Genomic DNA, 17390 nt, shown 5'->3' with positions numbered 1-17390 from the left:
TGTGGTTTGGTGTCAAATTGTTCCTGTGAAGCAACTTATAATGTTTTGCTGTGCTGTGTGCTATATAAATGCAAGTTGTTGTTGGTGTAACATTCTATGATTTCATACTGGGGTGACTGGCGTATTTCTGTGAACTCACATTTTACCCCTACCCAGTTCCCTGGGTCAGATCCCGAGATGGTAATCTCTTCCTTTTGCTGCATCCCTACTCAGTCTTCACTTGACAGGTTTTTGACTTTACCTTTACTGCCCCCTTCCCTCACACTCCATTGTCCCTTCACTGTGGACTGCTGCTCTTCTGATCCCAGTCTCCTCTTTCCATTAGGTTTAGGCCATCTAGAATGACCTGTGTACTGGTGTAAAGGGCACACCAATGAAGCAAGCACTCCCTTCTTGAGCTTCATAGAATGTTCATCCAAATCCAGCAAGGTTATACACGCAGGGTCTGATCAGGCTCAGTCCACTGCCTCATGTACTGAGCTGGAGGTGCTGCCAAATAAACTCTGACCCTATCAGTATAACATCCTTATCAACTGTTCCTGCAAAACATCTCTGCAGTTTCAGGGTCTCAGATGTTTCCTGTGGTCAACTAACCTCAACACAGGTCTGACAGCTGGTGGAACATAGCCGAGCATCTCTCCTGCCCGCAGTCTTCATGCCCAGCAGTGTGGTCAGTGCCTGTCCTCAATTACCCCAAATTACTGTAAAATGGTTCCCTTGACAACATAATAGCTGGCTATGGAGCCATGATAAATAGCCCGATAGTCTGCCCTGTCATTGGATCCAAGAACACCATCCAGTCCTCTTGTGGCCACAATACCACTGCAGCAATATGTTCAAAATCATTTCATGAAGGCCTCAACTTCTTCCTCGGGCCTACCTTCAACAATTAAGCAGGTCTCTTGACCTGTCATTGTTCCTTTTGCTCCCCTAAGCATTCAGAAATCTATCGGAAGAACTGTTGCTGTTGTTGTGTTAGCTGACAGCTAATTCAGAATCCTTTATTGTCAACTTTAACAATAGCTCTCCAGTGGTTAATCAAAATCAATAATCCACTTCCGACAAGTGATCCAGAGCCCCTTGTTTTATGATAGCCAACACAGCAGTTCAACCTATTGAACTAAAAGCAGCTCAGCACTCTTGTGTGCTAATCATTAGGCCCCACACACACACACACACGCGGACACCCTACCTCTCCTCCATCCAGCAGCCCTGCCTCTGATCTGAAGTGTAGCTTTTAGCACTCCATTGTTTCTCTATTTAATTAGGGGTGCTTATGATGATATTGCAGCCAGGCTGACTCCCATCATCCAGGACCCACTAGTGCCCTAACATAGTGGGATGTGCAATTGATCATACATTCTATACTGGGGTGAATGGTCTGATTTTAATTAATTCACACAATTGTGCATCACTACCAAGGCCAGCATTAGTTGCCTATCTCTAATTGCAAGGTGGTGGTGAGCCACCTTCTTGAACTGCTGTGTCCATGTGGTATAGGTGCACCCAACGTGCTGATGGAAGGGAGTTCCAGCATTTTGACACAGTAACAATGAAGGAACTGTGATATAGTTCCAAGTCAGGATGATGTGTGACTTTCAGGGGAAACTTGCAGGTGGTGTTCCCAAGCATCTGCTGCACTTGTCTTTCTAGGTGGTAGAGGTCGCGGGTTTGGATGGTGCTGTTGAAGGAGCCTTGGTGAATTCCTGTGGCACATCTTGTAGATGGTACATACTGCTGCTACTGTGCACTCGTGGTGGTGGAGGGTATGAATGTTAAGGTAGTGGATGGGTAAATGCCAGTCTTGTCAATGTACTGGAACAGCTTGGCTCAGGCCATAGTTATTTCTAGACATCAAGTCTTCAGTACTGCATCTAGGATTTTGGCAGGTCCATACTCTTTGCTGCATCCAGTACATTCATCCATTTCTTGATATCATGTATGGAGAATTGAATTGGTTGAAGACTGGCATCTGTGATGGGTGGGGACCTCAAAAGAAGGCTGACATGGATCACCCACTTGGCAATTCTGGCAGGAAACACTTGCAAATGTTTTAGCCTTTTCTTTTGTGCTGATGTGTTTGGTTCCTCCGTCATTAAGGATGGAGATGTTTGATGTGACAGGAGTGCAGAGCTTAGATCTGATCTGTTGGTTGTGGGATCCCTGAGCACATGCTGCTACAGCTATTTGACATTCATGTAGTCCTGGGGTGTGGCTTCACCAGGTTGACACCTCATTTTTAGGTGTGCCCAGTGCTGCTCCTGACATGCTCTCCTGCACTCCTCAATGAAACTCAACGATCACCCGGCTTGATGGTAATGGTAGAGTGAGGGATATGCCAGGCTATGACATTACAGATTGTGGTGGAATAAAATTCTGCTGCTGCTGATGGCCCACAGTGCCTCAGAAAGACTGTCTAAGAAGAGACAGCACCTCATGGATGCCCGGTTTTGAGCTGCAAGATCTGTTCTGAATCTAGCCCATTTGGATACAAAATTGGCTGAGTAACAGGAACAAAGTAGTCGTGAATGGTTGTTTTCAGAATACAGTAGGGATCCCCATGGGCCAGTATTAGGATCCCTTCTCTTCCTGTTATATATTAATGGCTTAGTTTTGGTTGTACAGGACACAATTTCAAAATTTGTGGATAGCACAAAAATTGTAAGTGTTATGAACTGTGAGCAGGATAGTGATAAACTTCAAAAGGATATAAACAGGTTGGTGTGGAATAGGTGGCCAAATAGCAGATGAAATTTAATGCAGAGAAGTGTAAAGTGGTTCATTTTGGCAGGAAGAGCAGGAGAGGCAATATAAAATAAAAGGTACAATTCTAAGAGGGGTGCAGGGGCAGAGGGACCTGCCTATGTATGTGCACAAAATACTGGGGGTGGAATTTTACAGCCCCATCGCGGTGGGGGGGACTGGGGGGGGAGGCATAAAATGCGGCGTGCCGTTCAAAATTCCATTGACTTCTGCGGGACTGTAAAATTCCACCGGTGTAAAATTCTGCCCTGAAGGTGGCAAGACAAGTTGAGAAAGCGGTTAATAAAATATACAGGATCCTGGGCTTTATCAATAGGAAAATAGAGTACAAAAGCAAGCAAATTATATAAACCTGTATAAAACTGTAGTTCAGCCTCAACTGGAATACTGTGTCTAATTCTCGGCACTATGCTTTAAGAAGGATCGAAGGCACTAGAGAGCTTGCAGAAAAGATTCACGAGAATGGTTCTAAGAATGAGGAACTTTACTGTGGATAGAGTGGAGAAGTTGGGACTGTTCTCCTTAGAGAACAGAAGGTTAAGAGGAGATTTGGTAGGTGTTCAAAATTATGAGTGGGCTGCACAGAGCAGGGAGGGAGGAACAGTTCCCACTGGCAAGAATCAGAGGACACTGATTTAAGGTGATTGGTTAAAAAAAGTAATGATGACACGAGGAAAAATATTTTCTTGCAGCAAGTGGTTAGGATCTGGAATATGCTGCCTGAGAATATGATAGAGGCAGATTCAATTGTGGCTTTCGAAAATTATCTGAAGAGAAAATAATTGCAGCGCAATGGGGAAAAAGTGGGAGAGTAGGACTGAGTGAGCTGTTCTTGCAAAGCTGACACGATGGGCCAAATGGTGGCCTTCTGTACCATAACAATTCTATGATTTAGCAAAGTGATAGTGCCACACAATACGATGGATGGTATCCTCAGTGTGAAGACAGGGCTTTGTCTCCAGAAGGACTATGCAATACTTGCCCCTAACAACATGGTCAGATCTGCGGCGCATAGTTTGGTAAGCATGAGGTCAGGTAGGTTTCCCCCTCTTATTGGTTATCTCACCACCTGCTACGGAGCCTAAGGCTCATGAGCCCTATCACTCATGGCACTACCAAGCCATTCTTGGTGATCGATATTGAATCTCCCCACCCAGAGTACATTCTGTGCCCTCGCCACCCTCAATGCCTCCTCAAAATGGTGTTCAACATGGAGGAGCACTGATTCATCAGCTGGTGAGGGGGTGATGTTGGGAGGGGTGGTGATAAAGGGGAGGGGCAGTGGGTGGTAATTAGCAGAAGGTTTCCTTGCCCATGTTTAACTTGATGACAAGAGAATTCATGGGGTCCCCACTGTATACATCTGTGCTGTCAATTCTGGTGTATCTGTCCTTCCAGAGGGACAAGACATAATTAGGGACAGTGATGGAGGAGTCTGGGACATTGGGTGAATAAGTACGTTGGTGAGTATGACTATGTCAAGCTGTTGCTTGACTAGGCTGTGGGACAGCTCTCCCAATTTTGGCACAGTTCCCCAAGGTGTGAGTGAGGATGACTGGCGAGTGTGTTCTTTTGTCATTTCTGGTCTTTAGGTCGATGCTGGGTGGTCTGTGCATTTTATTCTTATTTTTTCTTGTGACGATTTGATACATGAGTGGCTTGCTAGGACATTTCAGAGGGCAGTGAAGAGTCAACCACATTGCTGTCGGTCTGAAGTCACATTTGTTCCAGGCCAGGTAAGGATGGAAGACTTCCTTCCCTGAAGGACATTAGTGAAGCAGATGGATTTTTACAACAATTGATGATAATTACATGGTCACCATTACTGAGACTAGCTTTTTATTCCAGGTTCATTAATTAATTGAATTTAAATTCCACCAGCTGCCACAGGCAAATTTGAACTCGTGTCTCTGGGCTTTTACTCTGGATCACTGGGATATTAGTCCAGTAACATTACCACTATGTTACCATTTCCGGACTCTAAGATTCTATAATTCTATGCTGGCTGGACGGCCTGTTTCTGTACTTAACAACCTGTGATTCTATCATTCTCCTGATTTCTGATACCTTCTTCCATTCTTAGTATGATGTTCGATTTGCAATTATTTCCTGCTATTCATTATTTGCATGGATTGAGAGTTAATGAACATGCTATAATGGCTGGAGTATACATTGCTTGATATATATGCATTCAGAAAACACACTGCATTATATAAAAGACCTGGTTGTATTATTGGTAGAATGAAATCAGGATGGAATTGAAGCAACTTTTCCTTCTTTGTGACAGGATATGTGACTTGCTCCTCGTCTTGCAGCAGAAAACGTCAGAATGATCTCTGCAAAGGAAATGCAGAAGAAGAAGCTCTCGAAGGACAGCATGACCCTGCTTCCTTGCTTCTACTTTGTCGAGGTGAGTCACATGCTGTACAATATGTCTTTGGCAATTAATACACCTTCGTACACCTGCCTGCCATTCTATAAATCCTATCTACAAAGCACATACTCAGACTGGTGGCATTCACCGGCACTCAGAAAAGAGGGCCAGAATTTTTCACTTGGCTCAAGTGTAAAATCGCGCGTGATGATGTAGGATGAGCGTCCCAACGTCGTCCTACGCTCGCACAACATTTTGGTCAGTGGGCGCACATTAGAGTCAGCAGCGCACCTCCCGAGAATTAAGAGGGCTTTTAAGCCCATTCACAGCGCAATTAACTGGGATTTTTCGATGCCCGTCTAATGTTATAGTTGGCAGGCCGGTGAATCGGCCAGGCAGCCTTTTCATTTTTCTGGAAACTTCATCTAAGGGTGGGATGAGGTTTTCAAGATTAATTTTAAAAAAGAGAAAAATGTTTAGACACAAATTCCAGCATCCATATGTTTAGGTGACTCATTCTAATACATGGGCATTTTTTTCAGGCTTTTTAAATCTATTTTTATTGAATTTAAATTCTTCAGCTCCCTGAGGTAGCTCTCTGCCTTCAGGGAGCTTTCATTCTGGGCTCCCCTGACTTCAGCACTCGCCCTCCTCCGACCCCCCACCCCGGCAGTGCTGAGCCTTTCAGCACGCCTTTCATGCCGGCTGGCCGTTAATTTGCCAGCGAGCATGAAATCACGGTTGGAGGCCGATTGCAGCTGCCGCCGACCCAAAAATCCTATCCTAGGTTATTTATTGTGCAGTGGACATTCAAAAAAAAAGAGAATTTATGTGATATCCCTTCATAACCTCAGGGCACCCTAAAGCCAATGAATTACTTTTGAGGTGAAGTCACTGTTGTAATGTAGGAAAAGTGGCAGCTAATTTGTGCACAGCAAGAACCCACAAACAACAATGCAATAATAAGATAACATGTTTTTAGTAATGTTGGTTGAGGTCCAAACATTGGCCAGGCCACTGGGGATAACTCAAAACAAAAACAAAAATAGAAATACCTGGAAAAACTCAGCAGGTCTGGCAGCATCGGTGGAGAAGAGCACAGTTGACGTTTCAAGTCCTCATGACCCTTCAACAGAACTAAGTAAAAATAGTAAAACTGGAGGAACAGCACCTCATCTTCTGACTAGGCACTTTACAGTCTTCCGGACTGAATATTGAGTTCAACAATTTTAGATCATGAACTCTCTCTTTAATCCCCACCCCCTTTCTGTTTCTTCCTCCTCCTTTTTGTTTTTTTCCAATAATTTATATAGATTTTTCTTTCCCCACCTATTTCCATTATTTTTAAATGTATTTCCACCCATTGTTTTATCTCTACCTTTTAGCCTTTTTAGTATTATTTCATCCCACCCCCACTAGAGCTATCTGTACCTTGTTTGACCTGCTTTCTACCCTTAATTAGCACATTCCTTTAGGTAATATCACCACCTTCAACACCTCATTGTCCTTTTGTCTGTGACATCTTTTGGTTGTCTCCACCTATCACTGGCTCTTTACCTAGCTCTTCTTGTCTCAACACCCACCCACCGCCCTTAAAACAGCTTATATTTCACACCTTTCCTATTTTTACTTAGTTCTGTTGAAGGGTCATGAGGACTCGAAATATCAACTGTGCTCTTCTCCACCGATGCTGCCAGACCTGCTGAGTTTTTCAAGGTATTTCTATTTTTGTTCTTGTTTTGGATTTCCAGCATCTGCAGTTCTTTGCTTTTGTCACTGGGGATAACTCCCCTGCTCTTTTTCAAAATAGTGCCATGGGATCTTACACATTCAGCTGAGAAACAAAGGCTCCGTCTGTCATAAAGTCTAAATGATGGCATTTCTGATAGTACTGCACTCCCTCAGCACTGCATAGGAGTATCAGCCTAGATTATCTGCTCAAACCTCTGGAGTGAGACTCTCTGACTCAGAAGAGGGTGCCACCAATTGAAGCACAGCTGGCACAATTCTCAGGATGCAAACAAACATGGACCATTTTGTAATATGAAAGCAGATCTTGTGTTACATAGAATTTTATTGAGTCTATAACACAGAAACAGGCCATTCAGCCCAACTGGTCAAGGCTGGTGTTTTTGCTCCACACAAGCCTCCTCCTCTTCTAACCCCATCAGCATATCTGACTGCTCCTTTCTGTCTCACGTGCTTATCTAGTTTCCTCTTAAATGCATCAATGCTGATCTCTACAACAACTCCACATGGTAACAAGCTTCACATTCTAACCCTCCCTTGGGTAAAGAAGTTCCCCATGAATACCCTTTTGGCTTTATTGACCTTGCCAAAATAACATACACGCCTCACATCTTAACAGTGCTTTAGTTACGCAAATATCTGGCACTTAAAACATAAGGGGAAAGACTAGGTCAATTAGCCCAATTTGGTGATGAATGAATGATCAGTTGGCCATAGGCAATGGTATTCAAAAATACAACTTCCAGTGTAAATGAGAGAGGATTTGCTGACATTGAATAATGACTGTAAGAATCTACTCTATCATTCAATGAAAGAGATGGATGTACCAGTCCAGTATTGTGTAGCTTCCCCGTCTCTCACAAGCTGGCACAGTTGGGTGATAAAATATAAGCTAACTGATACTGAGCCTTACAGACTATTCTGTAAATGGAGGCTCGGCTCAGCTGATCCTTACAAGCTGGGGCAGATTACGAATGAAAGGGCAGGGGGTGGGAATTAACTGGTGATTGTCTTCACAGGGAAGGAGAAGGCCAGCACCCAATACAGATCCTTGTAAAATGAGCCCACTCTGAGAATGAATGAGGAGAGCTGGTCACTTGGCAAAGACAATTGTACTGAGTATTACCACTGGGGCCCTCCGATCGCCCATGCAGTACATTGTTCTTTCAAGAATTTCTCAGCTTTTCTGCTGAAGCTATAGTAATATTCCAGTAAATCTGTCCTGCTCCCCCTCAAAGCTAATATATCCTTCCTCGGGTGTAATGCTGAGAACTGAACACAGCATTGCAACTGGACTTTAACCAGAGCTCTCTGCAACTGAAGGATCACTTACACCCATTTGAAATCTGGCACCCTTGAGATAAGAGCCAATATTTTTTAGTCTTTTTGTTTGATTTTTATACATGACAATGAGCTTTAAATGATGGTACTTGGTACTTGGACTCCCAAATCGCTTTGTTTCTTTACAGCTCTGAATTTCTCTCCGTTCAGAATATATTCCGAATTATCTTTCTTGGGCCAGAAGTTGATTACCTCTCACTTCCTCACATTGAACTCTATGTGCCAGAGTTACAGGTGAATGTTTGGGAGAGACCCCCAGTGCAGCTAAATTCCTCAATAAGACTACCCCCAACCTCTGCGGCAGTGCTCCTGGGACGAGCTTTATCGTGGTTTCATCCAGGATGAACTTGATCTTGGGCGATGTTGGGAAACAGCCAATAGTGAATCTTCAGCCTGCCCTAAAATCAGGCATAAAATGAGCAGCAATCACCAATTTGTGCTGCCACCAAAGCCCAGTCCCCCTCATTGTCCGTGTGCATCAGATGAACTGAAACTTCTTAATATAGTGACAGAGACTTTCAAATTATTCTGCTGCTGCTACACTGGATAGGAGGTCAGTGTGTTACACTGGAATCTCCAGTCTCAATTACAAACCAGATAACCGCTCTCCTGATAATTTTTTTTGTTTTTATCCTTCCATGAGATACAGGCATGACTGGCAAAGGCAGCATTTGTTGCCCATCCCTAAATGCCTTGAGATGGTGGTGGTGAACTGCTTCCTTGCAGTCCATGTGGTAATCTGTGGAACTTGTCAGAGAATGGAGAGTGCCCCAAAATTGTGTATTAAAGGAATGGAGACAAGGACAAACTGAAGAAAAAAGCCGGGGGTTGGGGGGGGCCCATTTTTTAATTCCCAAATAAAGGAGGTTAAATATAAATATATGTAACTAGGAAAAGTCTTGCTTGATGCAGGTGGATAATTGAAGTAACATGGGAACCTCACAGCCAATTTGCATACAGCAAACTCCCATGAACAGCAATCGTAATAACTAGATAATTTGTTTTTTGCTAAATTGGTTGAAGAATGAATGTTGACTTGTACTAATGGACTGTTGCAGGGATCTGTGCTGGGGCCTCAACTGCAATCTATATTAATGGCTTGGATGATGGAACCAACGGTATTTTTAGCTAAATTTGCTGATGATACAAAGATAGTTAGGAAAGCAAGTTGTGAGAAGGATACAAGGAGTCTGCAAAGAGATATGGATAAGTTAAGTGAGTGGGCAAAAATTTGGCAGATGGAGTATAATGTGGGAAAATGTAAGGTTATCCATTTTGGCAGGAAGAATAGAAAGGCAAAATATTATTTAAATGAACAGAGACTATGGAATGCTGCAGTACAGAGGAATCTGGATGTCCTTGAACTTGAAATACAAAAAGTTAGCATGTGGGTACAGCAAGTAATTAGAAAAGCAAATAGAACATTGGCCTTTATTGCACAGGGGGGTGGAGTATAGCAGTAGGGAAGTGTTATTACAACTGTACAGGACATTGCTGGCAGGGCTTCTGGAGCATTGTGCACAGTTTTAGTTTGCTTATTTAAGAAAGGATATAATTGCATTGGAAGCAGTTCAAAGAAGGTTCACGAGGCTGATTCCTGGGTTGAAGGGGTTATCTTATGAGGAAAGGTTAAGCATTGGAGCTTAGAAGAAATGATCTTATTGAAACATATAAGATTCTGAGGGAGCTGGACAGGGTAGATGCTGAGAAGATGTTTCCATTCAGGGGGGAATCTAGAACACTTCTATTGGGGGCACAGTTTAAAAATAAATGGCCTCCCATTTGAGATGGAGATGAGGAAGAATTTCTTCTCTGAGGGTCAGTAGTCTTTTGGAATTCTCTTCCACAGATAGCAGTGAAGGCTGGGCCATTGAATATATCCTAGGCTGAATTAGACAGATTATTGATTGGCAAGGAAGCCGAGTGTTATGGGGAATAAATAGGCAGGAAAGGGAGTTAAGGCTGCAATCAGGTCAGCCATGACCTTGTTGAATTGCGCAGCATGCTCGATGGGCTGAATGGCCTACTCCTCCTTTTTCTTCTGTTCTGATGATCTTATGGACATATTTTTAGAGATCCAAGCATATTGTGAAAATTACACTGAGAATTTGTAGGTGTTTCTGCCTCCCCTAACTGAAGAAGTTCTCAGTGTAAGCTATCATAAGCTAGCTTGCAAAAGTTTGGAAAGAGACACAAGGCTTCATCAGCAGAATTGTTTTCCTTTCTTAATTCATTCATGGGATTTGGGCAGCACTGGATAGGCCAGTAATTATTGCCCACCCTGAATTGCCCTTGCTGCATTTGGATGTAGACTGCTTCAGTATCTGAGGAGTCACAAATGGTGGTGAACATTGTGCGATCATCAGTGAACATCTCCACTTCTGACCTTATGATGGAAGGAAGGTCATGGATGAAGAAGCTGAAGATGGCTGGGCCTAGGACACTACCCTGAAGAACACCTGCAGTGATGTCCTGCAGCTAAGATGATTGACCTTCAACAATCACAACCATCTTCCTTTGTGCTAGGTACGACTCCAACCAGTGGAGAGTTTCCCCCCCGATTCACATTGACCCCAGTTTTTCTAGGGCTTCTTGATACCACACTCAGTCAAATGCTGCCTTGATGTCAGGGGCAGTCACTCTTACCTCACCTCAGGAGTTCAACACTTTTGTCCATGTTTGAACAAGGCTGTAATGAGGTCAGGAGCTGAGTGACCCTGGCGGAACCCAAACTGAATGTCAGTGAGTATGTTATTGCTAAGCAAGTGCTGCTTGATATTACTGTTGATGTCCTCTGCCACCACTTTACTGATGATCGAGAGTAGATTGGCGGGGTGGTAACTGGCTACATTGGATTGTCCTGCTTTTTGTGGACAGGACATACCTGAGCAATTTTTCACACTGTTGGGTAGATGCCAGTGTTGTAGCTGTACTGGAACAGCTTGGCTAGGGGTGTGGCAAGTTTTGGAGCACAAGCCTTCAGTACTGTTGCTGGAATTTTGTCAGGGCCCAGAGTCTTTGCAGTATTAGTGCCTTCAGCGTTTTCTTGATATCACATGGAGTGAATCGAGTTGGCTGAATACTGGCATCTCTGATGCTGGGGACCTCCAGAGGTGGCCGAGATGTATCAACCTCTCGGCACTTCTGGCTGAAGATTGTTGCAAATGCTTCAGCCTTGTATTTGCACTGATGTGCTGGGCTCCCCCATCAGTGAGGATGGGAATATTGTATTCATGGTGGAGCGAGAATTACTGATCTGAGAAAACTGTCTCACGCTTGTTCATGACCTTGTTGTAGTAAAGTGATCAGTAGCAATCACTCTCATAGTAACAGACATTGATGGTTCTTAACCTGAGTTATGAAGTTAACCTTTTACATGCATTGGAGATGCTTTCTTCCTGGTATGGGGGAGAAGGTGGCATAATGGTATTGCCACTGGACTAGTAATCTAGGGATCCAGGGTAATGCCCTGGGGATCTGGGTTTGAATCCCACCAAGGCAAGTGGTGAAACTTGAATTCAATAGAAAAATCTAATGATCACCATAAAACTATTGTCAATTGTTGTAAAAACCCACCTGGTTCATTAATGTCCTTTGGGGAAGGAAATCTGCCACCCTTACCTGGTCTGGCCTACATGTGACTCCAGGCCCACTGCAATATGGTTGACTCTTAAATGCCCTCTGAAATGGCTGAGCAAGTTCTCAGGAGCAATTAGGGATGGGCAATAAATGCTGGCCTAGCCAGTGATGCCATGAATGAATAAAAATAACATTAAAAAACTCCATCCCAAGACTCCTTATTTTTATAAACATTCTTAAAACCCATCAATTTGATTAGGCTTTCAGCCACCTTCCTAACTCACCCCCCCACCCATTGCCCACCCCCCCACCCCCACCCCCACCCCCACCCCCATAGCCCAACATCCTTTCACTTAAAAGATTTCTTCTGTAAAGCACATTTGAAACATTTTTCTGCATTGCAGCAATGATATGTGTGCTCGCTGCTGCAGACTTATCGAATTGTCTGCTCAGTTTAACGGAGTTTTTGTTATTTTCACACAACCATCAATAAAGGGTCTGAGGAAGATAAGAGTTGAGACGAAAATGAAGGTTGCACATGCCCTGGAAACAGTGTTTCAACTTGCAACTGTGCATTGAGGTAGATAAAGCCTGAGGGACAAATGGAGAGTGCCAAGTGCCCCAAAAGGAATTCCATAGCAGTTACCCAGTCGAAGGGTTCACATGGCAACAATAAATGATGAAAGCAAAGCACAGGTTGCCGGGGCACTGCATGTGAACCCTATGGTTAGATTAGTCTTTAAATCTCCGTAAGGTGATGCCCACGATTGGTTAAATTACTGAACAACTGTACACATTTGACCCATGTAATCTGTGCCAGTGTTTATGCTCCACACCAATCTCCTCTTGCCTTACTTCGTCTAACTCTATCATTATTTTCTTATGCAGAAGCAAAATACCATGGCTACAGCAAATCTGAAACAAAAACAGAAAGTGCTGGAAATACTCAGCAGATCTGGCAGCATCTGTGGAGAGAGAAGCAGAGTTAGTGGATGGAATTTAATGAGGGCGACAGCAGGATGGCCCAACGCCTGCCACCAAAACTGGCAGCATCTCTGCCAGCCGAAACTCCCAAGCCCCGAGGAATTAAGTCCCTAATTGGCATGGAAACCCTGCACCAGGGCTCCCGGCTCCATGGGGGACATTTAACTGCTGCATTTACCACAGAAGTGTGGAAACCCCACCCCTGAGAGCTGCCAGCCAACCAGATGCCAGCAGCAATCCATAAGTATCCTGGGCTTTATTAATAGGGGCATAGAGTACAATGGTTAGCAGGTTATGCTGAGCTTATGTGAAATACTAGTTAGACCTCAGCTGGAGTATTGTTTGCAGTCCTGAGTGCCACACTATGGGAAGGATGTGAGCGCATTGAGAGAATGCAAAAGAGGTTTACAAGAATGGTTCCAGGGATGAGAAACTTCAGTTATGAGGATAGATTGAAGAGGTTGGAGAGGAGGAGGCTAAGAGGAGATTTGATAAAGCTGTTCAAAATGATGAGGGAGCTGGACAGAGTAGATAGGGAAAAACTGTTCCCGCTCGGAAAAGGATCAAGAACGAGAGGGCACAAGTTTAAAGTGATTTGCAAAAGAAGTAAATGTGATGTGAAAAAACTTTTTCATGCAGCGAGTGGTTTGGGTCTGGAATGCACTGCCTGGAAGTGTGGTGGAGGCAGGTTCAATCGAGGCATTCAAGAGGGCATTTGATGATTATTTGAATGCAAGGATATGAGGTAAAAGCTGGAGAACGGCATTAAGTCATAACGCTCATTTGGAGAACAGGTGCAGACGCGATAGGCCGAATGGCCTCCTTCTGTGCCGCAACAGTTCTGTGATTGGGATACGAGCAGTGCCACCGGGAGCAGTGGCTTTGGTGGTAATATGCTTTGTCCTTCACCAAGATTCAGTGTGGGATCCCTGGAGAAAGGCAAGCGACATCAGGGTGGGTTGCTAGCTAGAAGGGCTGGGGTTTGTAGGAAAAGGCAGGGAGGGTGGCACTCAGTTGGGGAACCCCCTTCTGACTGTCAAATCCCCGCTTGCCACCCCCACCCATTGCTGGTTTAATACCAATGGCAGTGGGATGGGACCCTAAATTGGGCATTAATTTGTCACAAGGCCTCAACTGGTATCTGGGCAGGAAGGCTCCCTGCAAACCTTCACATTCCCGATTGAGTCAGGGGAGGTGGGGAGGTGGCGGGGTACCTATCCCAGTGTTAGGGGGGTTGGGGGGGCGCAGTGGTGTAGGTCAGTTATATAGTTACCCAGGTGTTAGACTAGGGCTGGTATTCCCCGTGCCAGCCAGCGCCGGGCATATTTGATGGTGTGAGCAGACAATAAGCGCAATCGGTTTCATGACAGCATGAAACCACTTTACAATCGTTTGCTCAGTCTGTCGATGGCGGGTCGCATTTCCCACCATCGGACGTCGGGAACCTCATTGTAATACACCTGTGTATCATTATTCGGCCTGCCCATCAGACTCATCCACCCCCACACTGGATCAAGACTCATGTTGGCGGGAAAACACGCTGGCGTGTTTCACAACAGCACTGGCGAACTGCACTTTGCTAAGGACTTCAAGGTTCGTTGCCTATCTTGCTTCAGTCAGCACTCACAGTCATCAGCGCCAGGCTTCACAGACAGCACTACATCACTTTTAGGGGAGCTCACAGGCCGGTCTCTACCTAGCAGATCAGCCATATGTGGGAGGCTTTTCAACAGCTGCTGGGCTGGGGCTTGTTTGGCAAAAGGGGAGAAGTGACCTGAGACAAGGGAAGAGGCTGCAGGACGAGGGCTGTACTGGGGAAGGAGGCCATCCCAGAGTGTGTATGGGGAACATATTGATCTGTGAATGGCCTCAAATGGTGAGGGCTGAGGAGGCAGTTTCCAGAGGAGGTAAGACCAGATGTGTTTGAGAATGAGTGGTGATGTCCCTTGAGCTGGCAGTGAGTGAGATGCCAGTGAATGTGTGATGGGCTTGAGTGTGTGAGTTTAGAGTGATGAGATGGTTGCCATACCCTAGCTGCATGGGTGAGATCATTCATCCTCCATCTGCATTGGATGGTGATCTTCTTCTATGCAGTACTGACACTGATCACCATTGCCATCACCTGCCATGCTGGATTGGTGATGCCGCCGCCCATCCTGCAGCCAGCGCGAGGATAGAGGGCATCACGGCGGGCCTCCACATGACATTCCAGTGATGTGTCACTAAACCTGGGGGCTGCAGTCTTTTTGCCTTTCATGGACAGCTTCCCTGTGGTAGTTGTGATCTGGGAGCACTGAGATGTGTGCACGCGGCTGGACTTTAAATATGATGTGCAGCGTGCTGAAGCAGCGAGGTGATAGCATGGCGGGAGAATGAGAGCTCGCCCGCCATCGAACCAGCGTGTTTCCCGAGAATGCATGATTAATGCGATGGGTTTGGGACGATACAATGTGAAAAGCTGCCATTGCGGCCGGCAGGTAAAACATCGCCCGCCCGCTACCGCATTTAGTGCAAATCTGGGGTGATTCCGCCCTAGGTTTTAATCTTTCTAGCATTACTTCGATAACTGTCCAGGTAAGTACCATGGGCCTCTCCCAAGTCTCCCACTCTAATTCAGGGTCTGAGCACAGAGCTTTCTGCTCCTGACAGCAATGGAAATCGCGGTGGGTGGGACCACTTAATTTAGTGAGAGGCAAAAATCTGTTTCGCAACGGCAGGATAAACTGATGGAATGTTGTTCTTTTGACAGTTGAGGCGGTTCGATCTTCTAAGCGAACAATGTCAGGAACTCCATTTGCAACATTAGCATCTCATGCATGCTCATAAAATGGCCATCTCACTAGAATTAAGTTCCCCCTCCAAATTACGTTCCCACCAGCGAAAATTTAGAATGTTCGGTTTTACAACTGTATATAAGTGGGATGCACCTGGTGAGCTTCACCTCTTCCATGACTTTGAGGTCGGTAGGTGCGTTTTCTCCTTCTTGGGGACATCACGTGAGGGTTGTAGGGTGGAGCAAAGGCTGGACAAGGAGGGCTTATGGGAGAAGAGTGGGGAGAGTGCCCATGGAAGGGGACAATGTCCACGGAAAGAGTGGGGAGTGAATGTCCAGGGAAAGGGATGTGAACAACCAGAAAGAAGGGGGGAAGAATGTCTGGGGAAAGGGGGTGTAAATGTCAAGTGACAGGGAGGAAGGGGAGAATGTCTGTCTGGGGAATTGGGGATGGGAAGGAGAACTAGGTGCTGGTGATAGGAGGAAAGCTCAGTCAGAGCGGGGAGTGGGATGCGGTAGAGTGGCAGGTCCAGAGTGAGAATGTGGTAGGTGAAAGTCTCATCGGGTGGGTCACTGAGGGGCACAAGACAGGTGGCTCGGATAATGAGAGGGCCTGTCAGAGTGGGCATGGGGACTGTAATAGGTGCTGGCTCTGAGGGGAGGAAAGACATGTGAAGGGTGGATTGTGATAGGGTCCAGGGTAATGGGGGCAGGTTAAAGGGCCACAGAGGGGAGAGGAATGGTGATATTGAGTGAGTCTATGGTGATGGGGGGGATGTTGGTGGGTGATAGAAGGAGGGTAGAAGATGGCGGGGTGAGTTTGAAAGGTGACATGCAGTCTTTTTCCAAACTGACTTGACCACGCAGTAAGTCAAACAGTGAGATTCTTCAAAGTGGGAGGAGGGTCCTTAAGGCGTGTTGAGTTCAAGGTCAGCACAAATGGCTGACTAAAGGGACACCCTAATAATCATGAGGCGACTGGATGTCAGCCATGCTCACTTGTGTTCTCCTGTCTATGGTGAAGGCTGCATTGCAGCGGGTTTGTTTCCAAATCATGGGTCTCATTACATCGAGATCCCAGCAAGGTGTGGAGTTGCTGTTCATTCTGTGCCATTTGCTATCGGCTGCAGTCAGCGGCAGGGATGAAGGGAGGGATAGAGGTGGATGTTTCCAAAGGGCATGGGTTGCAAAGGCAGCAACTCCTGACTTCAAACCTCCATCCTGCTGGATGAATGGTCATGGCTGACAAGGAATCATGTAGTTAGTCCTTCTATGCTGCCAGGTCAATTGTCTCTCTATAGAGTTTCGAGGGTAGTGGAGACAAGTGGATAAATGTCTACTTGAGGCTTCTTGCACATGGCTGTCATCACCTTGGTCAAAGAGCAATGTCTCCATATACATTCATGTATGAATGGGAGGAAAACCCTTCTCTGGCCCTCCAGGATGTCCTTTACCTGGAAGGGTTGGGGTGGGGATGCCACGTCTAGACAGAGGCCAGGCGAAGGGCCGTTGGCTTTGAGATGGAGGGAAACCTATAAAGAACATGTTCACTAAATGTATCACTTCAATTCATTCATACATCCACTGAAGCATCGATGATGCAGGCTGTGGGCAACCCTGCCCTTATACTGATTCTCATCCAGATGAGAAGGAAGGCCCAATGCCAGGTGGCAAAGGGCCAGGAGGAGCAAGGGCCTGAGCAGCAAGAGGCAGCGAAGCATCTGTAAAATCAAGAGGCTGGCAAACATGGACCACTACAACAGCGAGCATTGCCCCACCAAGTGTGTATTGCCAGCAGTGCTCTTACCTACTGATGAGCAAAAGGCA

At 45.6% G+C, this 17390-nt stretch overlaps 1 protein-coding gene across 1 annotated transcript in view; it reads left to right on the top strand.

Moving 5' to 3' along the window:
- Positions 1–17390, top strand: part of LOC121286779 (phospholipid phosphatase-related protein type 3-like) — a 99210-nt gene that overhangs the window by 19358 nt on the left and 62462 nt on the right. The window contains exon 2 of the mRNA XM_041203818.1: positions 5051–5173. Within this exon, the coding sequence (XP_041059752.1) occupies positions 5093–5173 (81 nt within the window). The 5' untranslated portion in view covers positions 5051–5092. The remainder of the gene's footprint in view (positions 1–5050; positions 5174–17390) is intronic.

This window comes from Carcharodon carcharias, chromosome 14 (assembly GCF_017639515.1).
Source record: "Carcharodon carcharias isolate sCarCar2 chromosome 14, sCarCar2.pri, whole genome shotgun sequence".
NCBI classification, from domain to species: Eukaryota; Metazoa; Chordata; class Chondrichthyes; order Lamniformes; family Lamnidae; genus Carcharodon; species Carcharodon carcharias.
This window is presented reverse-complemented; position numbering and strand designations above follow the sequence as displayed.